At 37.9% G+C, this 27,829-nt stretch overlaps 3 protein-coding genes across 4 annotated transcripts in view; 1 reads left to right on the top strand and 2 right to left on the bottom strand.

The window, feature by feature from the left end:
• Nucleotides 1–10,232, bottom strand: part of fnbp1l (formin binding protein 1-like) — an 82,109-nt gene extending 71,877 nt beyond the window's left edge. For both annotated transcript variants that reach the window (XM_059342044.1, XM_059342043.1), the window contains exon 1: nucleotides 10,098–10,232. In XM_059342044.1, the coding sequence (XP_059198027.1) occupies nucleotides 10,098–10,121 (24 nt within the window). In that variant the 5' untranslated portion in view covers nucleotides 10,122–10,232. The remainder of the gene's footprint in view (nucleotides 1–10,097) is intronic.
• A 2,601-nt stretch (nucleotides 10,233–12,833) lies between these two features.
• On the top strand, nucleotides 12,834–25,558 carry LOC131978442 (methylcrotonoyl-CoA carboxylase beta chain, mitochondrial-like). Its single transcript, XM_059342134.1, has 12 exons — nucleotides 12,834–12,990; nucleotides 16,769–16,933; nucleotides 17,033–17,229; nucleotides 17,660–17,838; nucleotides 18,421–18,501; nucleotides 19,239–19,417; nucleotides 20,378–20,591; nucleotides 20,682–20,773; nucleotides 22,075–22,231; nucleotides 22,906–23,028; nucleotides 23,126–23,344; nucleotides 24,319–25,558. Exons 1-12 carry the CDS (start codon nucleotides 12,971–12,973, stop codon nucleotides 24,403–24,405), a joined length of 1,713 nt encoding a protein of 570 aa, XP_059198117.1. The 5' UTR covers nucleotides 12,834–12,970; the 3' UTR covers nucleotides 24,406–25,558.
• A 1,442-nt stretch (nucleotides 25,559–27,000) lies between these two features.
• The window catches only part of bcar3 (BCAR3 adaptor protein, NSP family member), an 85,186-nt gene continuing 84,357 nt past the window's right edge, over nucleotides 27,001–27,829 (bottom strand). Inside the window, exon 20 of the mRNA XM_059341630.1 lies at nucleotides 27,001–27,829. This exon is cut by the window's right edge and continues 1,011 nt beyond it. The gene's annotated coding sequence lies outside the window, so the exon portion shown is untranslated.

The following is a 27,829-nucleotide window of genomic DNA, read 5'->3' as shown; positions in this document are numbered from 1 at the left end:
GATATGCAATTTAATATCACAAAAAAGCAAGCGAAAAGCTGGAATTCAAGATATTTTGCCATTTTTGCTTAAAAAACTGGCTTATCAATAAATCTCTTATAAAATAGTTGCATCTCCGCAGTCAGATCTTCATGTTTTGGCTTTAGAAACTGAAATTAATCCAACACAAATCCCAGCAGCAGCGTGGGGCCAAGACCAGCCAAACAAACCATACAGCAGAAACACTACAGCACATGTACATTATTTTAAATATCAGTCAAACTACTGGATGTCACAGTTAATAAACAGGGCTAACAAAAGGGAAAGACATCAGTTTAAAGTGTGTGGGCGTGTTACACAAGCAGCCTCAGATTGACAGCAGACAGCGATCCAGCAGAGGCTTACTGTAATGACTGGGTTGGAAATCTAGGGAAAATTCACCAGAAGAAAAAAAAACTCCCAACATCTTCCAATTTTCCACGTGTCCTAAAGCCCTGCATTTCTATCCGCTGGCTAATAAAGTAACTGACTAATAAACAGTTGACAGACAGAGTGACTCCTGGAAGAGAAGACAGCAAACAGTGAACGCAGCTGCGACTCTGACCAAAAACCATCTAGACTAGTCATGAATCTGAGACGTCTGGGGATGTTTCTGTCTGCTGTGATTCAGTTTTTACTTCCTGGAAAGGAATTATAATAAACACTTAATGTTGCAACAATAGATACGATCGTAAAAAAAATTATTTTATATTTAGTATGAGGGAGCACAATGAACCAAAATCTAAAAATGCGTCAAATATAATAAGAACTTTATTTATATAGCACCTTTTTAAAACAGCAGTTTACAAAGTGCTTCAACAGAGAGCAGTTAATCACAACGAGAATGATGCCATGAGGCTAAAAACAATTCTTACATTAAAAGAAACACAAAAAGAGACAGAGCAGGAACAATCACATGACATTCTCAGATACACAGAAAACAAAAGGTAAAAGGAGTAAAAAAGTAAAAAGTGAAAATAAAAGGTAGAAGGAATAAAAAAGTAAAAAGTGAAGAAGTAAAAGGAGTGATAAGATAGAAAGCATAGTAATAGTATAAAAGCAAGTCTATAAAGTGGGTTTTAAGAAGTGATATGAAATAACTAACTGACTCTGCATGCCTATCTCCTATATCTATATCAAAGAATAGTCCAGAAAAACAAAACAAGAAATTTACAAGTAACCCTACAGGTACAAAGCTGAGGTAATCTAGAAGTTTAAGACATAAAGAAGCAGTGTCGCTCCAACAACAAGCCCTGATTGAGCCACAACGCCAGTAGATATAAGACGTGTTGACCCATTTACACTGACAGAGAACAGGTTTATCCAGGGTCACTGCCTCGGTGTGACAGGCGTACAGGTGTGATGGTGTCTGGAGCCAAGAAGAAGCTCGGCTGCCAAACAGCTGGCCGGGTGGATACAGCTGTGTGCATCCAGAGGGAGGACAGGGAGCAACGGGAGGACAAGAGGAAGGAAGAGAGGGAGGGAGGGAGGGAGCGAGAGAGGCAGTGGGGCCGGGAGGATGGGGGAGGGGAAGAAGGGTGCGTCTCTGTGTTTGTGAGTGTGTGTTTGTAGTATTTCCACAGAATGAAATTAGATCAGAAACTATGAATCGGTGATTCTTTTAATCATTTCTTCCTTTTGGTGGATAATTGTCTCATCTGTCACTGCCTCCCTTTGTTCATATGTCAACACCATTCATCAGATTGTGATTAAATTAGGGATGGAAATAATTGATCGATGATGGATTAATGGTTGTTAAGAATTTGGTTGATCACGTGGAATTTTTAATGGATCTGTGTATTTTAATTATATCTTTTACTGTGTATCAGTATCACTGAACTGAAACCGCTGAGTGTTCAGTTCTGTGGCTGTAAGTCAATCAGTCAATGAGCTGAGAATTAAGTTGGATAAAGCTACAGTTTGCAAACTGAAAGCTGCAATAACAAGAAATACAAGAGGATTCATTTGAGCAAAACTAGCTTACTGTATCAAACCTTGGCAGCATGAATTACTGAGTTTAATTTTATCCAAAACTTACCATTATCACCAATCAGACCGGTTATTCAGTCATCAAAAATAATAATTTCAATAGATGCCCTTCCTTCAACAATAATATTTTCAGCAGGAAGAAAAACAAAAAAGATATAAAAGGAAGGCTAGTTGTGCTGCTGTTTTGCACCTATTGTTACTGTTTGGATGTTTCTGCAGTGTAAACTCATACATCTGCTCCCCTCAGACTGACAGCTCATTCATTCTAAATGTATCCTGTTACTGTTGCAGCAGCCAATTCCCCACCGGGATCATTAAAGTTTCATCTAATCAATTATGTCTGTAAACTCTACCTGTCTCATCGTGCATGAGCCTTCATCAATTTATCCCCACCTCCATATGAAAATATCTGCTGTCTCTCGAAATGTACTCTCAGTTTCTCTTAACCCTCTGAACCCCAACAAGCTGTTTCTGGGTGTTTTTTACTCTTTTTACATTTTACTTACTGTGTCCTTGCATTTCACTTCAATATATAAAATCTATATAAATCTAAAAGTCCTACTTTTACTCCAACTCTATGGAATCAGCCCAATCGTGGCTAGAAGTGGGAACAACTCAATAATGTCTTGTATGCAGGATAACACAGTTATAATGACAGAAATCAGAAAAAAAAGAAAAAATGCAAGTTGAATTTCTTAATTTTCTCTCCTGTCCTCTCTTCTCAGCTCTGTGTGAATAGATTTTCTTGTCTCAGCAGAATCAATCATGGCTTTCTGATTGAATTTAATGTTAACAGGATCCAAATGGTTGATTTTCAAGCACAGTTGACATAAGACAAGAAAAAGTGATTGCAGTTTCTTTCTGCGATAAACGGTGTATTTTTGTCGATATTTTAAAGAAAACATACACTATGTTGTTGTGGGGTTCAGAGGGTTAAATCCCTCCTTCTCCTCTCTCACATTCTTCTTTCACACCTCCCTCGTCCCTCTCCATCCTCCTCTTCAGTCTCCTGTCCTGGAGATGTGTGTTAGCACAATCTTTTTAATTAAGAAAGACATCCACGTTCACACACAGGGCATAAGCAAAGCAACGTGGGCTTCAACAACCATTATCACACATCCAGGTCTGAAAACAACATGTTCTCTCACCCACAGCTACAAAAACACCCTCCCTCCACATACACAGTGTGTGTGTTGAAAAGCTTGGCTGGACTGGGTAGAACAGCTTGTCGTGTCCAGGCCGGTGCCCTCAGCTTCAACGTGACTTCATTCACGCCCGCTGTGACCCGCTAAGAACCAGACGACTGTCCTACTGGACAACAGGAGCCTTCTCAGCAGAGCTCCCACCGCCATGGATCCACACGCCAATGAGAAGACACAACAAGGTGGACCAAGACTCGCTGTGAGATCGCTCCTCATTGGTAGGAGCCACATAGAGCTAACCTTCATATACACTCAAGCCAATGACATAGAGCTGCAAATTACCAATTTTTGAGATAAATGTTTTCAATCTGTCAAAATCAATTTATTCTACCTGTCTTAGTTGAAATGTGTCCTGCCAATACCTGCATGGATACACATGCAAATGCACACAATGTAAGTCTGCACACTGTGTGAAATAAAAGAAGCCATATGAGTCAACAGAGTTATTTCAAAGCACTTAGCTGGAGTCAAATTAGATATTAGTCTGTTTTTGTTATCAAAAGGTGCAATGGCCAGAATTTTAGTAACGTCTAGCAACGTTTATTATAGAAAGAAACTGTAAGAACGGGCAATATTGTCAGAGTTCAAACTTTCTGACAGTTCTTGAACAGATCATAGGTTACAAAAGGTTCCATTAGAAAAAGTGACCAAAACGAAGCTTAAAATGTTGATATTTGTGTCAGAATCTCTTTAACCAGATCCTGTTAAAAACATTAAATTCTGCTCCTCAGAGACACTGTGAGACCAACAGTAACGTGACAAATATTCACTGAAAATCTGTTTACACAGAGCAGAGAGGAGAGGACAGGAGAGGCTGTTTACACAGAGCAGAGAGGAGAGGACAGGAGAGGCTGTTTACACAGAGCAGGGAAGAGAGGACAAGAGAGGAGGTGAGAGGCTTCAAGCAGAGGTTGTAACCTACCAAATACTCACATTTGAAAAACTGAAACCAATAAATTGTTGCTTGATAACTTAAATATATACTTAAAGTCCTTCTCTAGACACAGTTTAAAGTCTGTAATATGCCATCATTTTGAAAATAGTGAAACATAGCTTGGAAAATACCATTACCTAGCGAGACCTAGCTTCTCTTCCAATACCTCTTGCAGGTATTGTACACTGTACACTAATGCTAGAGAATGCTGAAGCCTGCAAGTTGATCAGATTGGTTTGTTAAATATGTGACGTAAGGAATCCTCTGTGTCTGAATCTGTGTTTTCAAAAATTGCCCATTTCACCTATGATACGTCATATAACAAATACAAAACAACATATCGAACATGCTAACAAGGTTAAATACTTAATGTTGGGTTATGAAAGCTTCCATTGGGAAAATGTAACAAAAAGCTTGAAATTGTGATATTGAACAAAAACTGTTAGAGAAGGGAAGGAGGGATTTAACCCTCTTAACCCCATACAGTATGTTTTCATTAAAAGATCGGGAAAAAAATACAGCATTTATCGCAGAAAGAAACTGCAAAAAAATGGCTTTATTATCAAAAGTTGGACTCTCTGACAGTCCTTGAATGGATAATGGGTTATGAAAGCTTCCATTAGAAAAAGTGACCAAAACGAAGCTTAAAATTGTGATATTTCTGTCTAAATCACTTTGATAAATCTAATCTAATCTAATCTATCTAATCTAATCTTCACTGGATTTTAATTTTCTGTTGATCAACTAATGAATTAATCATATGGTGACATAACAAGGGTTGATTGGACGACCAAGTCTTCAGAATCTCAAGTTAACAGGCATGAAGAAGACTTTAAAATCAATGCAAATATATCTTAATATATTGCCCAAGCCTCATTAAGAGCTGGGATGATGGTCTGATAAAGCAAGACAACACAATGTGAAAGCATCATAGATGTTACCTTTCAATCATTCTGCAGGCTACGGTCTATAAATACTGTAAACAGGAGTGGGGATATATCGAGTACCACTGGTGCCAAGAATAAAACCATCCTCCTGCTCCACGTATCAAATGATTCATATGTAACCCCACCACCCCAGTCTACTACAACACCTCCCACAGGACACCTGAGGGAAGCCAGTAATAAGCCTTTTCAAATCCCACACAATGCATGAAGGAGAGAAAAGCAAACCCTGGTGACCCTTTGATCTGCAGGACAGTATTAAAAAAACCTGCTCGCTGCTCTGAATCTGCGCCTCTAAAGTCTCCTCTGCGTTAAACAGCTGATAGACTTCAAAGTAAAAGTCTAGCCAACCGTTTAAAGCCCATCCCCTGTCCTCTACCTTTCCACCCTTTATCCCTTTATCCTTGTCTTTCAGTTTGGCCGATCAGCGGAGACGACTGCCCGTCAGCCCGTTGTCCTTCAGTCAGACTTGGCCGCTCCACTCTGCTGGCCTCGGGCTCACCTCAACCAAGCAGACCAGAGCACAGCATGGCAGCATCCTGGCACTGAGCGCACACACCGAACGCACACAGAGCTTTAATTCAGACCAACACTTCCTACTTTATGTGTGTCTGGGAGGGCAGGAAGCCAGCGCGGTAATAGGATGTTCCTCGCTCGCTTTGTAATGTCTCAAAGACCTTGGGAAGAGCCAGACACAGGGCGAAGCACAGGCATCAAGCTTCAATGAACATAATGCTGCCTTGAATGCTATACGCTTTTTATTCATATGCTTCATGGAAAAAAATGAATGAAGTTGTCCATTGGTTTACAATTTAGGGGTTGGGACGCACCATGTGTTGATAAAACTGAGGGCTCGCAAGATGATCAAAGGGATAGAAAAGAATAAAAATACATTTTGCTGCACAAATTTGTGTTTCCTCTCAAGATTATTCAAATAAAAAACTAGGAATGGGTCACAACCAGCAGAAATATGCAACACTGAGCAGTTGGCTTGGTTTCACTGGGTCATAATCCATACATTTTGGATTAATCCATTAACAGCTATTTTGATAATCAGAGCAGTCATTTTATTAATCTCTTAAACAAAAATGCCAAATATGATCTGATATAGCAATTTAAAATGCAGAATCACTGCTTTTAAAAAATATATTATATGACTTTTAAAGAAATATCTTGACATTTAGGACTGTTGGTCCTAGGGATGGGCGTTTGGAAGAAACCTGCCAACTCGAGCATCTATAACGTTAACAGTCAATTAATTGATTAATCGCTGCATGCATCCATAGGCAAAATAAGATATATATATATATATATATACACAGCAGTATGCAAAAGCCTGTTTTGATAACGGACGCTTATATTTTGAAAGGACGAACAGAGACTTCCTGTCCATCGTAAAACTAATTCAGTGAGATTAACCTGTAAAGATAACGTCAAGGAGTTCAATGTTTTATGTTTTAGCCCCCGAAGAGGCATGAGGTTAGTTTTGACAGTAATCTGCATATTTAAGTGTGTTTTGTGTTTGAATAAGTTTTGGTTCAAATCAAACTCAAAGTAATCAAAGTAATTCATGCCAACAAGATTTGATACAGTAAGCTAGTTTTGCTCAAATTAATCCTCTTGTATTTCTGTGTGTTTTATAATTATTATTGCAACTTTCAGTTTGCAAACTGTAGATTTTTATCTAACTTAATTCTCAGCTCATTGGCTTATTGACGTACGACCACAGAACTGAATGCTTGGCCATGTTTCAGTTCAGTGATACTGATACGCAGTCAGAAATAACATTAAAGTTAAAAAAAAAATACACAGATCTATTAAAAATTCCATGTCATCGACCAAATTCTTAACAACCATTAGTCGATCATTGATTAATTATTGCCATCCCTAGTTGGACATAGTTGCATCCAGAGACATTTCAAATGTCTGATGGCTGACTCTGTGCACTTATCATTCATGAAGCAAGAAATCATATTAAAAAGGTATTTGACCAACAACTGTAATCTGCTATTTGACCATCGTGGCCTATGAAATAAAGACAGTCAATAACGTCTAATGTCTGACATTAGACAGCGAGGCATCTGTATTTAACACAGCCAATCAACAGGTTTACATCCCATCGTGCGGACAATAATCCGTAATCTGACATCAGGCAGCCAATCATGTGTAATCTGACATCAGGCGGCCAACACATTAATCTCATCAGTGGATTGAGGGGATTATGACGGCCCGTCAGCGAGCGTCCCCGCTCAGCAGAGCGTGTTGCTGCTTCGCCACAGCACAGATGATGATGCAGAGATGGAAGGAAACAGGCTTAATGACAGTGTCATGGTAGAAATTAAGACAAAATTTTAAATATGTTTACGAAATATTTAGTTATTTCTTTGGGACTTCTGATGGTGGATTTATGACATTAGTTGTAGTTGGACGTTTTAAAATCCTGCTGTTAAATTTCTATCCAACGGTGTTATTTCGTATTCCTACAACCTGTTTGTCAATTTTTATTTATTTATTGGTTGTTCAACAAAGCATGAATAGCATGTGATGGCCATTTTCACAGTTTAAGGGACATTTTATGGATGTTAATAATTGATTACTTACAGAAAACAAATCACAAACAGATGAATTGATCACTAGAATAATCATACATTTCAGTTCCATTCTTATGTTCATGCAACTGAATGATTGATGGCAGCAACATTTAGAGGCAGAAAAATCTTCTCTAATCTCTTTCTGATAAAGAAATTGGCTGAAGCAGTTACAGTCATACTAGGGCTGCAGCTACAAGTTATTTTTATTTATTATCAATTAATCTTCCGATCATTTTTCCAATTAAGAGATCATCTTTTGGTGTATTTTATAAACATTAAAAAAAAAAACTTCAGAGAGCCAAACACAACATCTTGAAATGTCTTAAAGTCCCAAAATATTTAATTTACAATGACATATAACAAGGAAAAGGTTGAAATCATTGTAATTCTTTCACTATTCCTGCCTTAATTCCTCTATTACCACAATACATGTCAGTTATTATTTCTGTTGATCAACTAATCAATTTACCATTTTAGCTCCTTTAGAAACAGGCATAAAATGATATTTCCATTTCCCTTCCAGTCTAAAACATGAGCCAGTCTGTCCATCTGTTAAACTGGGAATAAAAACTGAAACACAGCTGATTTCTTCCTATCCACACAAATCAACGCCAGGAAACAAAAAAGGGAAGAAAAAAACCCTGAATGGATAACGTGAATGGGAGAGTAAAAAAAACGCACAAAAATCCTGACAAATCACATCTGTGTCCATGTGTGCGTAATATTTCAAAATCCCTTTGAATCACAGACAAGCGAACAGTTATCTCTTTGTCTGTGGCAGCACGGTCAAGTTACGTTTGAGGGCTGAGCAAGCAAAAAATTAGCTTATATTAAACTGCAGATAATAACCACTGAGGTCAGCTGGAGGAGTATCATCCCCCCCCCTCCTTTACACACACACACACACACACACACACACACACACAGAGAGAGGATGCTGCCGGTTGCCTCTCTGGTTACAACAGCTTGTGATGGCCAACACCCCAAAATATACAGTCATGGAAAAAATTATTAGTTAGACCACCCTTGTTTTCTTTAATTTCTTGTTGATTTTAATGCCTGGTACAACTACATTTGTTTGGACAAATATAATGATAACAACAAAAATAGCTGTTGAGAGTTTAATTTAAGAGCTGATATCTAGACATTTCCATGGTTTTCTTGATCATGATTTTGGTTATTATCACGAAAACCATGGAAAATGTCTAGATATCAGTTCTAAAATTAAACTCTTATGAGCTATTTTTGTTGCTGTCATTATATTTGTCCAATCAAATGTACTTTGAGTTGTACCAGGCATTAAATTGAACAAAAAATTGAAGAAAACAAAGGTGGTCTAATATTTTTTTCCATATGTCAGCTTTGACTCTTAATCAAACAAATATCTAATAAATGAACTCCAAATTAAACCAAATATCATTAATATCCACTTTGGGACAAGGCTCTGAGGTAACATGAGGCATTCACTTACTGATATTTACTGTATTGACAAAGAGCAGCTAATTATTGAGTGAATTAAGTATTAAAATATAAAATAAATGAGCTGTATTTGGCTGCTCGGTGAGTTTTAATGGCTCAGGAAGACGTTTTGAGGTGAATTAATTTGGTTAATTCATGTGTCACATGGAAGTTAAGACAAAAGGTTGGATAACTGCCCACACATAGGGCTCAATCAGGGACCAACGGCTGTGAAGTTACGGTTAATGTTTAAATTTTACACCGACAGGAGGGTGGTCTGAGCCGGGTTCTCCTCCCTGCTGCTGCCGGTGTTACGGTTTAACTGGTGACCATTTTAACTGGTGACTTTCAGCCAAATCCGTCTGTGGGTTAAACACACTCACACTTACACATCTTTATGTAGATTCCAGAGATAAAATAAAATAACTAAGCAAAGAGAGCAGCCTCGTATTTTCTTTTCTTTTCTTTTTTTTTGTCTTTACCTGTCACCAGTTAAACCGTAACACCGGGAATCCTTGCCAGCTTCTTTTTGAAACAGGGTGTGACACCCAAAAAAAAATAAACCTCAACATACAACTTCGTAACTTGCCAGTGAAACAAACAAACCAAAAAAACACCAATTCAGCCGGTAAGATGTGGTTGATAAGTCACCGGGCGGAGGCGGCGGCAGCTCGACCCCGCCGCCCCCGGCTGTCTGAGCCCGGGAGTCGGCTGCAGTCTGCCTTTTGTTCCGCCGCTCCGCTGTCACAGCCGTTAAGGTGCACAGCGGGTTAGCTTCAGCGTTAGCCTCGCCGGCTAACAGCTAGCTGAACGTTAGCCGACACACAAAGCTAAAAGGTAACACAGCACCTCTCCTCCCACTCCCAACTGGCCGTGTGTTGACCGGGACAACAACAAAAAACACACACACAAAAAGCCGCACAGTGAGTCAAAAACACAGGTAAAAAGAGTTCAAACATACCCAGAGCTCCGTTCCCCAACTCATCGCGGAATCCCCCTGTTGACTTCTCCCGTATTGGACACAGATTTCCCCGCTCAGACTCTCCTAAACTGCCGCTGGGACTCCGGTCCTTCTGACTGACTGTCTGCCGACAAACACTCCTCCTCCTCCTCCTGCTGCTGCTGCTCTCTGTCCGCCTCAGGCAGCAGGGCCGCCCCAACCAGGGGCCCCGCACCACCCCCGGCCCCAAAACTGTTGCCACAACCGTGCCTAAACTTGTATATTTCTTTAATGTTAGCTAATTGTTGTGGTACCATCTGCAATTTCCAGTGAGTACAGACATACACATCACTGCTTTACTATCATTACTATACTCCCTCTTCCCCATTAATATTTTCGCTATTTATTATATATTTATTTACTTTTTAGGTATTAGGGCTACGTGCAAGGCAAGATGCACTTTATATTCTTAAAAATGGGTACTCCCAATATCATATAATTACCATGCTGGTATTTAATTCATGTAATGTGTATTAAGTATTGTGCATTTAAAATAGCACTTTATATTTACTGTGCAATCGGGCAATATAATTACGCACCTAACACTGTAATACTTCAGCACTCTGCACTTTAATCAGCCCTTTGATATCTAAATTTTAAAATGCAGTTAAAGATAAAAATAAACAATTAACAACAGTGGTCACACATTACAGTTTTTCTCAGTCACTTTGGTGCATTTCTCACATCACTAATAATATTTGCACAACAGTTAGTTCAACCTCCACAACATTTAGTCATTTGTGCACATCATAGTAGCAGTTTCTCATTCCTTACAACAAATTGCAGTGCTTTTGGACAGTCATCAATTGCTTTCATACAACTCTCTGCTGTTTTATAACATTATCATTTGCTTATGTCATGTCAGTCAAAATTAACTATACTTGTGAATGCTGAATAGTCATTCAATATAAAACTAATATTCCTCATTTCATTGCTTGAGTCATTACACACAAAAATGTTGAACTAGTTGTCAAAATATGTCAAGCAAATTTTATACATTTTTAAAAATCCTTTCTTTTTCCTGAAAATGTCTCCTAAATTGAATAATTTCTCTCAGGTGAACCTCAGCTTTCACTGATGAGAAGGGCTGTGTGAAGCATTAGTTGCAACAAATGATAAGCCAATTCTCTACAATCACTCAGAGCTGAATCCCATAAACCCCCATTTTACAAGCATGAACCAAGCAGGACGTAGTGAAGACCATTTCTACAACACTGTGACACAGAAATGGAAGGTCAGCCTCGTGTAAGAGGGGTGAGGGTGTGTGGAGGAAGGGGATGACATGTGATGACATCACAGCAGAGTCCTTCGCCACTCGAGGAGATACTTTCCTCGCTGCATTGCAAGAGATGATATTGGCTGTGATGTAGATTAAACTATGTGGCCAGACAGAGAGGAATGTTGTATGTTCATTTCCAATATGTACTGCAATATTGTTTACAGGTGTGCACAGCTCTACCCAAAGGGAGTTTATGTTTGTTGTTAATAAGGATGTATTTTTTCTATTGCACAATGCTGTGAACAAAATTGCAAAGAACATATGCAGTTAAAATGTGAAACATACATATTCATTGTGTTGCAGTTACCTCACTAAATACAGTAATGTGTAACTTTACTGAAAATAGTATATAGTGCTGTCACCAAGATCTGACTTTTTTGCATTGGAAAACATTTACAGAGTAAAGACCCTTTCTGTTTGCCCAATTCCAAGGCATTTTTTGTGATCTTCCTACACAATAGTGTAAAAAAAAAAAAATCAAATTAGTACAGCAAGCATTTATTTAAAAATAAAATAAAAAAAAAGCTCTAAAGCCAAAACAGATAATTTATTGCTGTAAAAGATCCTCTAATGGTTGTATTTCTGCCATGGAAACATTATTTCACTGGGTTGTGTATCAGTTTGTGTTATTATTGTAAATGTTTAAAATTACTGCTGAAACATAAGAAACTCTTTAATTGGTGAATGAGTAGCTCCATCTAGCGGCCAAAAGGTGTCGCTACAGCTGTAGTCATAAATAAAGATAAAATGAGAAAAGAACTTCATAGATAGATAGATAGATAGATAGATAGATAGATAGATAGATAGATAGATAGATAGATAGATAGATAGATAGATGGATAATATAATATCACCACTGTCCTTGAATATTACAGTTAAACAGTTTTATTATATACTTGCATGTTATTTATTAAAGTTATTATTTATTTTCTATGGCAGAGAAAATGGATGGAAGGGTGGACTTATTTTCTGTGTTATGTTATGTTTTTGAAAAAGTGCTAGCTATAAACAAAATATATTACTACTATTATGTGTTTATATCATACTGTACAGCTATTTTTTATTGAGAAAATACCTTTTTAAATATTTTTTGTAATGTTTTTTCATATATATTATATGTTTACATGTTTATTTGTATATTTTTAATTTATTATTATTATTATTATTATTATTATTATTATTGCTATTTTATTATTATTATTTAATATTTTTATCCATCTTCCTTTCCTATAGGGGGCGCAAATTTGTTTTCCAGATGGCAAAGTGCCAACAAGCTCACTAAAGAGGAAGTGGATGCTGATGCTAGAACCCTAACCACCGGGCGTTGGTGAATTTAAGACCCGCCCTCCTCTGGCTTTCCTCTGATTCTGATTGGCTCCTCTCGAACCTCAACCAATCACACTCCTCAAGCCTCTATCAACCTGTCACCGTCCGGTTGCTTGGATCTAGAGCACAACATAGGATCTACAGCGATGCTTCCACTTTAGGTTGTTTTGTTTGTTTATTAGCCACTAAATTAGCGTTAGTAGCTGTTTTTCACCACATTCAGACAGACATGTACCGCTTCATGGTGAGGTAAGAGGCCTTACACCTTCTCCATTCATAACTCAATTGATTTATCACTTAAATACCCTCTAGTGTCTATAGCATGCGACCTTTGGCATACATTTCTATATGTACGCGGCAAGAACAGAACTTTTCTCGTGTAAAATCTTTTCTATAGGCTACACGAAAAAACACATATGTCGTGATAAATATGTATTGATTCATGTGTCTCATATTTGTGGACATTATCGTCTATTTTTAGTTATCCTATACATTACATACGGCTACATCAGCGGTAATTTATTAACTATCTATAGAAATACAGTCATGGAAAAATGTATTAGAAATGTATTATGCCTGGTACATTTGTTTGGACAATTATAATGATAACAACAAAAACAACTGATAAGAGTTTAATTTAAGAGCTGATATCTAGACATTTTCCATGGTTTTCTTAACAATGATTTTGGTTATTATCACGAAAACCATGGAAACTGTCTTTTTACGAACAATAAATCGAAGAAAACAAGGGTGGTCTAATATTTTTTTTCTATGACTGTAAATGCTGCTTGAAGATAATAAAGACGACAGCAGCCTCACAAGAAAACAGTTATGTCAAATAAACCATGGAGAAATACTTATTCAGATATCTTACTGAAGTAAAAGTACTAAAATACTCCACTACAAGTAAAAGTACTGCATTCAAAACTCACTTATCAGCATCAAAATGTGCTTGAAGTAGCAAAAGTTAAAGTGCTTATTATGCAGAATGGACCAACTTAGATTGTTTTATACATATAATTGTATAATTGATGCATTTATGTAAGCAGCATTGTCATTTTCTCAAGGTAAGGCTAATTTTTTCTACTAAATATAGTGTTCTGAGGTTTAATTTAGAAGAAAAATCATGCTTTTCATGTTCAATCTCGACCTGAAAAGTAACTAAAGCTGGCATCTAAATGTAGTGGAGTAAAAAGTACAAGATTTACCTCTAAAATGTAGTGGAGTACAAGCATAAAGTTGCATAAAATGTAAATACGTGGTTAAAGTACAACTCAAACTTGTTCTTAAGTAAACTACTTAAGTAAATGTCCTTCAAGCCTGAAAGAAACAAAGTATCAGCATTAGTAACAAAGTAATACATGTAGAAAATACAAAAATATACACAGAGTCCACAAGAGGAATAAACAGCAAACTGATGTATAATCAACAAGCGGTGGACTGTAACTAAGTACATTAACTTCAATATTTCTGTTTTATGCTGCTTTTTTTCTTCTACTCCACTACATCTAATTTTTACACCATGCATTTCTCTGGCAGCTTAAGCTACTGGAGTTGTTTTTTTAACAAAGATTTTACGAATTTATGAAAATGCATCATGTAAGAAACTACAAAACTCATAAAATCAGCTCCACCTCGACCAACTAGATTAGATATTCTTTTGTTAGTCCCACAATGTGGACATTTTCAGTGTAACAGCAGCGAAAAGTGTACAGCAAAAATAGAAAGAAGTATCAATAAAACAACAATCAATAGAAACAAGCAATATCAACAAGAAATTTACAATTTAGACAAGAAGGAATATAAAAAAATGAACACTCTAAAAATAATATAAAATGTTGGAACAATATATACGATATAGAGAGTTAAAAATATAAATGAATGTGTCAGAAATAATAATCTGATAATACAGTAAATTAGGGAGTGTAAATCATACAATTTTATATCTGCTCTTTGCATAACAATTCAATATTTGCTGATTTTTTACAAGGTCTGCCAACACAATTTTTATTTGATTCAATTTGATATGACCCGATATGAAAAAAGCTACTAAAATATGATTTGACAATTACAATACAATACTTAGACATTTAAATGAAACTCAATCTGTAATTTCAAATGAATGATTGATGATCTGTATCAATCCAGATCGTTTTTGGATCGGAGCTGAAAGAAACCGCACTTATTTATTTATTTTAGGGCTGAGTGGAAGACAACACCAAGGTTAATAGATAGTCTTGCATGTTTATTGTGCTCCTACCTATGTGGCTGTGGAGTGTTCACACTAAACAAATAAAAAATACAGTAAGATTTTTGAGAAATAATTATCAGTAATGTGGATATTCTGACTTAGTGGATATAATCTAAGACAATATCTAGTTTCACATCATAATATCAATCAAATCAAATCAAAATTACTTTATTTATCGCCGCTGAGCTTCCTTAAGAAAAAGAGGCTGTGTCCCTTTTTGTAGAGAACGGCTGTGTTTGGGGACCAGTCCAACTTATTATCCAATATTAATGTAATATGTGAATCAAATGGTGTTATAATGTTTTATAATTAATTTCATAATGCTGGGGTTGAATCTGTCAGTGCAGTTAAAGTGTTATGGAGACAGACCGGAGGCAGTCTGACACTAGCAGGTTGTATTTGTTCTATTATATTAGAAAAATGATAAAAAGGCAGATAGTCAGTGTGTTTTTCTTCACTGTAGCTGTGTCCTTTGTTCACAGACAGGCATGAGACAGGGCAGTGTGTTCTCACAATATTATTATTATTATTATGTTATCTTGTTTAGGGTAGATTCCCGCTGGTTACAACAACACACACACACACACACACACACACACACACACACACACACACACACACACCAACCAACCAACCAACCAACCAACCAACCAATAAATGTGTCTGAATTTCTTAATAGTATTCATAGGAAAAACTCACATATTTATGAGGAAATAAAACACAAATTCAAAAGAAAAAAAACACAAATTTATAAGAAAAACCCCCACAAATTTACAAGAAAAAACCCACAACCTTAGACTTGAACAGCTGTTGCCCTGTCCGTGTCATAAGTAACTGGCTAATAGGATTCACTTTGCGTGTCAGTCCAACTTCTGTAGAAGAAAGAAAATGTGAATTATTACAGAGATCAGGGCTCATTGTGACGGGGATCCTGTTAGAGCTGTGTCAGTCTGAGCTCTATATCTCTACCTGTGACCTAAGGAAATGATCAGAGATTTCTGCAGGTTCAAGCCCCCTCTTCAGCCAGTGAATACATGTTAGGTGGACATGGAGGTGGTGCCAAGTTATAAGTATCTAGGTGTATACCTGGATAATAAGTTGGACTGGTCCCTAAACACACATGCTCTCTACAAAAAGGGGCAGAGCTGCCTCTTTTTCTTCTTGAAGCTCAGATCTCTGGACATCTGTAGTAAGATGCTGCAGATGTTTTATCAGTCTGTGGTGGTATTGTGTTGTTTTATGCTGCAGTCTGCTGGGGAGGCAGCATCACACACAGAGATACAAGGTGGTTGGACAGACTGGTCTAAAGAGCTGGTTCTGTGGTTGGAGCCAGGTTGGACACACTGGAGGAGGTGGTGGAGAGATGACCTGTCAACATGTTCTAGTCCATCTTGAAATACCCGGATCATCTGCTACACAACACATTTATGGACCAAAAAAACAGCAGTGGACAGCTCCTCTCTCTCCGCTAGATCCAAAAGATCCTTCGCTCCTACAGCCATCAGGCTGTCTCATTCTAACAGAGCTAACACTCACTGGATTTACCCTCGGGGATAGATAGTCATTTTGATTTGATTTGATTTTTAATTAAAGGCCTGCATTGTGACCAGACTTTTTCTCCGGTGTGTTTTCTCTGGGCTTCCAATCTACGAACCTGAGAGAACTTTACATACTGGCGGTGTTGAGCTTCTCATGTAAAACATGCCATGTGTTTATTGTGCTGCCAACGCTGTCTAACTAGTGATAACACTGTTTATTGTGCTTGTTGTGTTGAAGGCTGGCTGAGCAGCGCTGGCACTGTTCAGTCCGCTGTATGAGCTCTGCAGTCAGGAGAAGGAGAGCCCTGCAGAGCGCCTTCCCGCTGCTGCAGCAGCCCCTGCAGCCCGTCCACCAACATGTGTACCAAGAGAACCTGAGAAACAGCAACAGCTGCCACCAGCAGTAGGTTCTCCTCTCATCAGCCCCACTGCATTATGGGTAACAATAAACGTCTTAATGCTCTACAGGAGCTCTGTCTGTCTCTCTCTCTTTCTTTGTCAGGTACATGGAGTGGAGCGAAAAGGTAAAGAAAGGTGGAGGAGAACTGGCCACCGCCAGACACACTCAGAGAAACAGGAAGCTGCTGGTCAGGGATCGGCTGCGGCTCCTGCTGGACGATGACGACTACCTGGAGCTGTCACCGTTCGCTGGTCTGGGTCTGCCGTACGGGGACATCCCTTCAGCCGGCTGCCTGACGGGTCAGAGACCACAAACTACACTCCTTAAAACCACAATAAGACGTTTCAGGGCGTTTTTTGCTCTTGAATAAGGAAGAAAAGTTTGTTCCACATGTTCTACATAACTAGATAATATCATGTTTCTAGCCTCTCCTGTCCTCTCCTCTCTGCTCTGTGTAAACAGCCTCTCATGTCCTCTCCTCTCTGCTCTGTGTAAACAGATTCTCAGTGAATATTTGTCACGTGACCGTTGGTCTCAGCAGAATCAATCATGTTTTCCCAGTGTGTCTGAGGAGCAGAATTTAATGTTTTTAACAGGATCTGGTTAGTGCAAACGCTTTATTTTAAATTACACATGTAGAATAAAGATATTATTATAAATTCTGGTCATTGCACCTTTGATACAAACTACAGTCTTACACTGTGTGTGTTTGCATGTGTATCTGTGCAGGTATCGGCAGGATCAGAGGCCTGTGGTGTGTGTTCATCGCCAACGATGCGACAGTGAAAGGCGGCACAGCGTATCCAATCACAGTGAAGAAGCAGCTGAGGGCGCAGGACGTCGCAATTCAGAACCGCCTGCCTTGTGTTTACCTGGTCGACTCTGGAGGAGGCTTTCTACCACTGCAGGTACACACGCACACACACACACACACAACTACCTCCGACATGATAAGAGGTGGAGGGTGTCTATGACTCGGTTTCCATTTAGCAGTAACGTGGTCTGAGAGATCCGAACACAAGTGGACAGCTCTAAATACTGGTGAAAACAATGTCAGGACGCACTGAGATCGGATCTCAAAAACCACATTGGGAGGTGGTTCAGGCTGCATGTGTTCACATTCAGATACTACAGGTACATCTAAAAAAAATTTTTGTCAATTATTTCAGAAAGCAAAACTCGTATATTATATTGACTCATTACACACAGAGTGAAATATTTCAAGCCTGATTTTATTGTAATTTTGATGATTATGGCTTAGAGATAATGAAAACACAAAACTCTGTCTCAGAAAATTAGAACATTACATACGATCAATAAAAAAAGGATATTTTAAACACAAATGTCAGGCTTCTGAAAAATATATTAATTTATATACACTCAATACTTGGACGGGCTCCTTTTGCATGAATTACTGCATTAATACGGCGTGGCATGGAGGAGATCATGTTGCTCTAATATCGGATGAATTTCTCTTTTATCCTCTCCAGTCAGAGGTCTTTCCTGATAAGAACCACGGAGGAAGAACGTTCTACAATGAAGCCATCATGTCTGCCATGAAGATCGCACAGGTAAAGAAATATAAAGCAGGACGACAGGATCAAGAATGACACAGGTCACATGCTACTACTTCTGAAAAAGTAGACCATTTTGCCAATTTATTTTAGGCTTCAGATGTTCTGATTCAGTAGCTCCCAACCTGACCTGAGTATGGAAGCTGCAAAAGAAAAAAAAATACTATAAAATATAAATTACAAAGAAATGTATAAGAAAATAATATGGAAATAAATAGGTTTGGATGAAAAAAGGGGAAATGCAAAGTAAAAAAATAACACAGAAATAAATGTAAAACCACCCAGATTAATTAAAAATACTGAAAATTAATTAAAAAAAAATAAAAGTGAACATTGAATAGGAAAGTACATAAATAAGAGAAAATGCTACATTTGTTTAAAAAATATATTACTTGTAATAATCAAGTCATTTACTGATTTATTTATTTATTATTTCATTATTATCAGTCCTGCTTTAATAGAACAACTAAAAATAAAAAAGGCTGTGAATTAGGGATGCAACGATTGTGATATTCTGAGCCAAATTGTATTTTTAAATAAAAAAATGTAGCTATGATTATTATTATTATTATATATATATTTTTGTTATTTATTGTCCCTTGAGTGCCACGGAAACAAAGACATCATGAAACAATAACTTCATTAAGTGTCAGACCTAAAAATTAAACAGAAAATGAAATTAAATCTTTGCTGTTTTAAAATGCTCTTAATAAAAACGTCTAACCCTCCTGAAGGTGTCGGTGGTGTGCGGGTCGTGCACGGCGGGTGGAGCTTACATCCCCACCATGGCAGAAGAGACGGTGATGGTGCACCAGATAGGGACCATTTTCCTGGGAGGACCGCCACTCGTCAAGGCCGCCACGGGAGAGGAGGTGACGCCAGAAGACCTGGGAGGAGCCCGGCTTCACGCCGAGTAGGTTTATAAAATTATACAGTTATTAAAGAAAGAACATTCAAAACTAGAACATTTACAATCACAGCAATCAACCGCAGCTGCTCATGACATTTGACGCCACTGAGAGAGAGAGAGAGAGAGAGAAAAACAGCTGAAAGTTCCCCTCAGACAGAAATAATTTTTAGCCAAACCGTAGCTCCTATCATTGATCCGACTTCACTTTGAGCATCCTGAGTTCTTCCTGAACGTCTACATATGTGTTTTGTGAAGAAAAATGAAGAAATTGGTTTTTTAGAGCGATCAGAACAAACTGGTACCTCTGCTTTCCTCCGGAAATTTTCCCGCCTTTTTACCATGTCGGTCTATAAGGCTGTGGGTGCGCGTTGGTGGATTTCTGTGCGTCCTACGCCCAAACTATAACTCTGACAGCTTTAGCAGAGCAATGGGAGTGAGAAGACAAATTTTCCTACGTTTCTATGTATAAATTATTTCTGTAGAGTGGCATCTGCTGCCTCGAGCGCAGTTTCGAAATGTATTTTTTGACAAATTTTTCTCTCCCTCTGCACTCTAGCGATGATGTCATCCACTCAGCCTCAAGGGTAACATTGGGGGGATTTTTGGGCGTGATTTTGCTGAATAATTTGGAAACCGTTTGCCTAAACCCTTAAAAAAGTCATAGCACACTTGTCATGGCCGAGCTGGTCGATTTGATACCTTTTTAGTGTATGTGCAACCATCTTTTTGTGTAATTTTATGTCTTTTTTTGTCATTTTGTGTCTTTTTTTTTTTTGTCATTTTACGTCTTTTTTTATTTTTTGTATCTTTTGGGTCATTTTTGTTACTTTTTTTCCTCTGGGAGGAGTAGTCGACCGAAAAAAACATGGAAGAAACGGAAGAATAAATAGGAAGAAGCCCGGTGGAGAGTATATAGTCTGCTCTTACAAGCACACTCAATAATTTCACATCGTCTGGCTTCAGGGTGAGCGGCTGCGTGGATCATTTGGCCTGGGAAGAAAAGGAGGCGTATGATTACACCAGAAACATCGTGTCCACCCTCAACTTCCAACTGCCTGAGGAGGAGGACGAGGAGGAGACGAAGAGGAGGGAAGCTGAGGAGGAGCCGTTGTATCGCTCAGAGGAGCTGCTGGGGCTCGCTCCGAAATGTCACGACCACAGTCTGGATGTTAGAATGGTACAGTATGTTAAAATAAATACAGATGTGAGTGTTGTTGTTGACAAAAGAGACAAACAGACAAACAGGCTGTTGATTGTTTCTGTTCAGGTTGTCAGTCGGCTGACGGACGGGAGCCGCTTCCAGGAGTTTAAAGCTCGTTATGGAGACACACTCGTCACTGGCTTCGCAAAGATACACGGGTAAAAGATACACACACACACACACACACAAACACACACACACACACACACACACACAAAGGGGAGGAACAACATGTACATTTCAGACAACTAACGGCAAGTTAAAGACTTCAATTCATAATTACATCATGATAATTTAACAGTTTAACCCTCTGAACCCCAACAAGCTGTTTCAGGGCTTTTTTTGTTGCTCTTTTTACATTTTCCTCTCTGTGTCCTTGTATTTCGCTGCAATATATAAAACCTCTATAAATCTATAAGTCCTGCAGCTCTATGGAATCAGCACAATCATGGCTAGAAGTGGAAACAACTCAAATGTCCTTGTGTAGAATAACACAGTTAGAATGACAGAAAAAAGAAAAAACAAGTTGAATTTCTCAAATTAATTATTTTTAAAAATTGGAATAAAATGTAATTTATATATAGACACTTTTCCAAGTGTCACACGAATGTTGTTGTAAACACAAAATTACAAAAAAAAACCCACATGAGATGTAAAATGACCAAAACCGCTCCACATATTGTATATATGGAAGTATTGTCGTGTTTCCGTGTCTCCTGTCCTCTCCTCTCTGCTCTGTGTAAACAGCCTCTCCTGTCCTCTCCTCTCTGCTCTGTGTAAACAGATTTTCAGTGAATATTTGTCACGTGACCGTTGGTCTCAGCAGAATCAATCATGTCTTCACAGTGTCTCTGAGGAGCAGAATTTAATGTTTTTAACAGGATCTGGTTAGTGCAAACACTTTATTTTAAATGACACATGTAGAATAAAGACATTCTGACACAAATATCAACATTTTAAGAAACTTTAGTAGCCTATGATCAGTTCAAAGTCTGTCAGAAAGTTCCAACTCTGACCATAGTGCAGAGTTTCCACCTTCCACTCAGTGACCCCTCACCTCGTGGGATTAGCAGCTGCCCTCTGTAACGTCTTAATCAGATCAGCAGACGCCAACAGACAGACGACCAAAACAAATCTCAATCTCTATCCCGTGACCAAAGAAAACTGGAGGAACAAACTCCTGGACCAGACTGAACGGATCACACAGTTTTATTGTTTCTGTCTTGTGTTGTTTCCAACACAGTGGGAGGAATAAGTACTCCCCACATTTAGATCAGTAATAAACATTATTTTTTATTATTTATTTAAATGTTAAAAGGAGTGTATAAGGGCTTTAAACATTATGATATGGGTATATGAAGTTTTTATCACTCCAAAATGGCCCGAATTATGACACCGATCTTGAGGAACACCATAGAAAAATAATATTTGTGTGTGTGTTTGTGTGTGTGTGTGTTAGTCACCTGGTGGGGATAGTGGCCAACAACGGGGAGCTGTCGTACCAGGCCGCACTGAAAGGAAGCCACTTTGTCCAGCTGTGTGACCAGAGAGACGTCCCCCTCCTCTTCCTCCAGAACACAGCACCCACTGCTGCTGCTACACTCTGCACAGATCAGGTACACACACACACACACACACACACACACACACACACACACACTTTCAAAATACATAATGCAATTTAAAAAGTTGACTAAATAGTTGGATACTTGTGGGCACTTGGAAAGGCGTTTCTATATAAATTCCAATTTAGTCCAATTTTTAAAAAAAAGATTATTTATCAGATAATGTTTGGTCGTTTTACATCTTTTTTGGTCATTTTGTCTTTTTTTGGTCACCTTGTGTTTCTTTGGTCATTTTGTGTTTTTTTTGGTCATTTTGTGCCTTTTTGATAATTTTGTCTTTTTTTGTCATTTTGTCTCTTTTGTGTCCTGTTTTGGTCGTTTTTGTGTCTTTTTTGTGTCATTTTGTATTTGCTTTTTGGTCATTTTGTGCCTTTTTGGTCATTTAGTCTTATTTTGGTCATTTGTTACTTATTTTGGTCATTTTTTCCTTTTTGGTCATTTTGTCTTATTTTGTGTCCTTTTAGGTCATTTACGGTCATTTACAGTCATTTGCTGTCTTTTTTGCGTTTGCTGCAACATTTGTGACATTAGTGTCAGAAATTCAAATAGCTTTTTTTCTGATTTCTCTCATTCTAGCTGTGTTACTCTGCACAAAGACGTTTGAGTTGTTCCCACTTCTAGCCATGATTGTGCTGATTTCATAGATCTGTGTCTGTGTGTTCCAGGCGGAGGTGGACAGTAACCGTCTGAAGGCTCAGGGCTCGATGATGTCAGCCGTAGCGTGTGCCTCCGTCCCCAAAATCACCGTGGTGATCGGTGGTTGCCACGGCGCCGACAGCTACGCCATGGTGAGAGTCCCAGTAAACATCAGTGGAGTTATTCTCATCATTTAGGATTCAGGGTTAATCCCACAATAACCTGAACTCGTCTCCTGGTCGTCTCTAGTGTGGGCGGGCCTTCGACCCTAACTTCCTGTTCCTGTGGCCCAACGCCAGAGTGTCGATGGCGGCTCCGGATCACGCCGGCTCTCTGCTGTCCCCTGACAGCGAGCAGCAGCAGGAGGAGGAGAAGATGAACCAGAGACTGAAGGAGGAGAGCTCAGCTTTCTTCTCCTCCGGCAGGCTCTGGGACGACGGAGTCATTCTGCCTCAGGACACCAGGAAGGTAAAAAACTATTTCATCCTTAATCCTCTCAACCACAGTGTATTTTTTCTTGTTGTAAGAGTCAAAAATGCACTGTTTATTTTAGAAAGAAACTTGAACTTTCCGACATTCCTTGAACAGATCATCAGTTACAAATGTTTCCGTTATAAAAAGTTACCAAAACTTGTCTTAAAATGTTGATATTTGTGTCAGAATCTCTTTATTCTACATGTGTCATTTAAAATAAAGCGTTTGCACTAACCAGATCCTGTTAAAAACATTAAATTCTGCTCCTCAGAGACACTGTGAAGACATGATTGATTCTGCTGAGACCAACGGTCACGTGACAAATATTCACTGAAAATCTGTTTACACAGAGCAGAGAGGAGAGGACAGGAGAGGCTGTTTACACAGAGCAGAGAGGAGAGGACAGGAGAGGTTGCAAGCACAGGTTTTTGGCAACAATTTGATTGAGACAAAGTGATTTCAACAGAAATAGTTTAGTTACTTTTTCTATCAGTAACTTTATTAACCTCTGATCTGTTCAAACTACGTTGGAAAGTTCAAACTTTGACGATAATGTTTTTACAGTTTCTTTCTATGATAAACTTATTTTTGGCGACTACTCAAAAAAAAACCATCTAAATTAAAATGTTCTAAAATTCCTGACACTTGTGGGCACTTGGAAAAGTGTTAATATATAAATTCCATTTTATTCCAATTAAAAAATGTATATATATCAGGGAAATTCAACTTGTTTGTTCTTTTTTTCTGATTTCTGTTATTCTAATTGTGTTATTCTGCACAAAGACATGTTTGAGTTGTTCCCACTTCTAGCCATGATTGTGCTGATTCCATAGAGCTGCAGCACTTATAGATTTATAGAGATTTTATATGTTGCAGTGAAATACAAGGACACAGAGAGGAGAATATAACAAGGGCAAAAAATGGTTAACTTTGTTACCACTGTGGCTACTTTTTGTCCTCGTCTGCAGGTTGTCAGAGACTGCCTGGACATCATCAAACAGCAGCAGTATCAGCTCTCCACAGAGAAACTACAGGCTCCACTTCTACGGATGTAAAAGCTTCCATCCTTCTTCCTCATCACAACAAAAATCTGTCGATTAAAATGCTTTTTTTCCGGCTGATTTGATCCAAACATTATAAGAGTCGACTTCACCTGTCTTTACTGGAGCCCGCCACCAGAAGGCAGGTGAGCTGTTACAGTCTTAGTTATGTATCTACTGTGCCTCTTGGAAATGTAAAGTTATTGTACTGCTCTAAACACAAACACTTTCATTTTTATTTTTTGCACACAACAACCTCAGTTCTGTCAGTGCCTGTTTTTTTTTTATAGTTATCTCAAGAAACGTATTTCTAACTCTGTTCACACTGACGCTGTTTTTACTGTTAATACATTTACAAAAAGGTTTACAATGAGGATAATCACTAGTCCTGTATGTGTAGCAGTCGTAAAATGTAACAAAATGCATTTTTTCAGGTACTTGAGTATTTCCATTTTATGTAACTTTATACTTCTACTTCACTCCATTTTGAGGTAAATATTGAATACATAATTAAAATGCTCCTTACAAAAATGCATCAATACAAATAATGTAATAATATATTTAGAAATTGTAATACAATCTGAGTGGGTCCATTCTGCATAACGAGTACTTTTACTTTTGATACTTTAAGTCCATTTTGATGCTGATACTTTTACCTCAGTAAGTTTTGAATGCAGGACTATTGCTTGTATCGGAGTCATTTCACAGTGTGGTGTTAGTACTTTTAGTTAAGTAAGATATCTGAATACTTCTTTCACCACTGATGTGTAGTGTAGTAAATATCACAGGTTTTTGTCCTGCAAAAGTGCCTCTAACTCTTTTTTTTTTATCATCATTCCCACTTTCACATGATGCCTCAGGTTCATGTCAGCCTGCTACAACACATGTGAAATATTCTCATTAATACATGACTGTTATATTTATTTACAAGTACTGTAGATTAAGCTCTGGGTATTACATTCAGCAAGCTGTGGTCTGTTTGAGCCTCAGCCCAGTTCAGTAAAGATTTACTTGATTTTGTTTGTTTTTTAAAGAATATTTTGTTTTCCCACGTGATAATTTAATTTTCTGTCAAAATTACTACATTGTAAAAAATAATACTGTGTAATTAATGTAAATGAATCATTGTAATGTAGGTCATTTGTATAACAATGGTGTAAATACATTTTTGATGGCAAAACTAGTCTGCTGTTTTCTTTTGTTTTTAACAAGGAGGATTTCAAGACCTTCCAGCTTTGAATGTAGAACACCGTGAGATGCTTGATGCTGCAATCACGGCAGAAGAAATAAAGGAAGTTATCCTAAAGCTGCGTACTGGTAAATCACCCGGACCCGACGGGTTGACCGCAGAATTTTATTTAAGTGTTTTATGGATGAGCTCACTCCACTTTTGTTACAAATGTATAATGAAGCTTTTGAAAGAGGAATGTTACCCCCCACCTTATCTCAGGCTCTAATATCCTTGATTTTAAAGAAAGGCAAAGGGCCCACGGACTGTAAAAGCTATCGTCCAATTTCTTTTATATCAATAGATACTAAAATACTTTCCAAAATCCTTGCAAATCGTCTCAGCACTGATATCACAATGCTAATACATACAGATCAGGTTAGGTTTATAAAATATATAAAAATACAGTAATCATCTGGCAGAATATAATTATATAAAGTATGTTAATGGTAATGAATGAATGAATTTTGACTTGGGCCCTCTGGCAGATTTTTTAAGACCGACTGTTTTAAATTTAGGTTTTAAGATGGACAGTGATTTTAAATTAGATCGTCAGATTAGTGCTGTTGTGAGGTCAAGCTTTTTCCACATCAGGCAGCTGGCTAAGGTGAAGCCTTTCCTTACGCACAAGCACTTTGAAACAGTAATCCACGCCTTCATTACATCTCGGCTGGATTACTGTAACTCACTGTACCTTGGAGTCAGCCAGTCCTCCCTCGCACGGCTCCAGTTAGTGCAAAACGCGGCTGCTCGCCTCTTAACTGGAGTTCGTAAGAGGGAGCACATAACTCCCATCCTGGCCTCCCTCCACTGGCTGCCTGTGCATTTTAGAGTCCATTTTAAGATTCTTTTATTTGTTTTTAAATCTTTAAATGGTCTCGCCCCACTGTACCTCTCTGAGCTCCTCCACCCCTACGCTCCTGCTCGGTGCCTCAGGTCAGCTGATCTGCTGCTCCTGGAGGTACCGAGGTCTAAACGGAAGCTCAGAGGGGACAGATCTTTCTCTGTTGCAGCCCCCAAACTATGGAATGAGCTACCTTTGCACATCAGACAAGCCTCCTCACTGTCCATTTTTAAAACTCATCTTAAAACCTATTTTTATTCCTTGGCTTTTAACCACGCATGAGACTCTGCTCTTGTTTTAGTGTTTTTATGGTCTGCTTTTATTTATTGTTTTTTATATTGTTTTAAAAAGCAATGAATCTATGTATTTTAGTGTTTATTCCTGTTTTATTTATTTTATTGTCTCTTGTTCTGTTTGTTTATGCACAGCACTTTGTTGCGGCTGTGGTTGTTTTAAAGTGCTTTACAAAAAAAGTTGAGTTGAGTTGAGTTGAGAATGTTAATCTTCTGCATGAATAAATAAAACAGAAATCCTTCAGTTCAGCAGATCGTACATCACATTTATTAAATCAGACCACAGTAGTTCATAATAATATAAACATATTAAAATCAACATTTTTTTTTACAGTCAGTCTTCTACAGAAAATATGTACAGTCTATTATTAACATGCTAATATTTCAAATATATACAACTTTAGTCTCTCACATGTTAACGTGTCACTTTTTAGATCATTTTATTCAGAAACAAAAATATTTTCATCTGGAAAAAACAACTGTAGCTACATTTACACATTTACATTTAACTGGAAACTTTCTGCTCCTGAAAAAGATTCACTGTAGATTTTTGTCTTCTGATGTTTTCTGGGGAAAATCTAACTATTAATATTAAAATAATTTATATATTTTAACCGTTTTTTTCTCTGATAAATCTCCAGAAACCTCACTGTGACTCTTAAATACATGTATTATTACACACAGACTTCCTTTAGCTCATTAACTCCTGATGTGGAGCTTTTTCTACCTAGCAACAGAAACACGTTCTCCATTAACTGGAATGTCAGAGTAAAAATAAAAACAAGTGCCATTCAGGACACATTTGTGATCCAATGGTCCCTTTAAGCCTCTCAAATATCACTCACTCCCTTTAAAAAAACAGATTTTTCTTTTTAATTGTAGATGTGACTAAGCTGCAATTTTCGCTATTTTCTGGAGTAACACAGACGTGTGGATGCTGCATCTATTCATCTCAGAAATGGAAATAAGTAAGTAAAACATTATTATACAAATCCTGTCATTAATATTCTAATCTGCATGTGTGAAGTCTCAGTTTTGAGTCTGTTGTTGTATTTTAATACATAAAATTTTGCA

The sequence above is a fragment of the Centropristis striata genome, chromosome 9, assembly GCF_030273125.1.
Source record: "Centropristis striata isolate RG_2023a ecotype Rhode Island chromosome 9, C.striata_1.0, whole genome shotgun sequence".
Lineage (NCBI taxonomy): Eukaryota > Metazoa > Chordata > Actinopteri > Perciformes > Serranidae > Centropristis > Centropristis striata.
The sequence above is the reverse complement of the archived record's forward strand: the minus strand, read 5'-3'. Positions and strand labels throughout refer to the sequence as shown.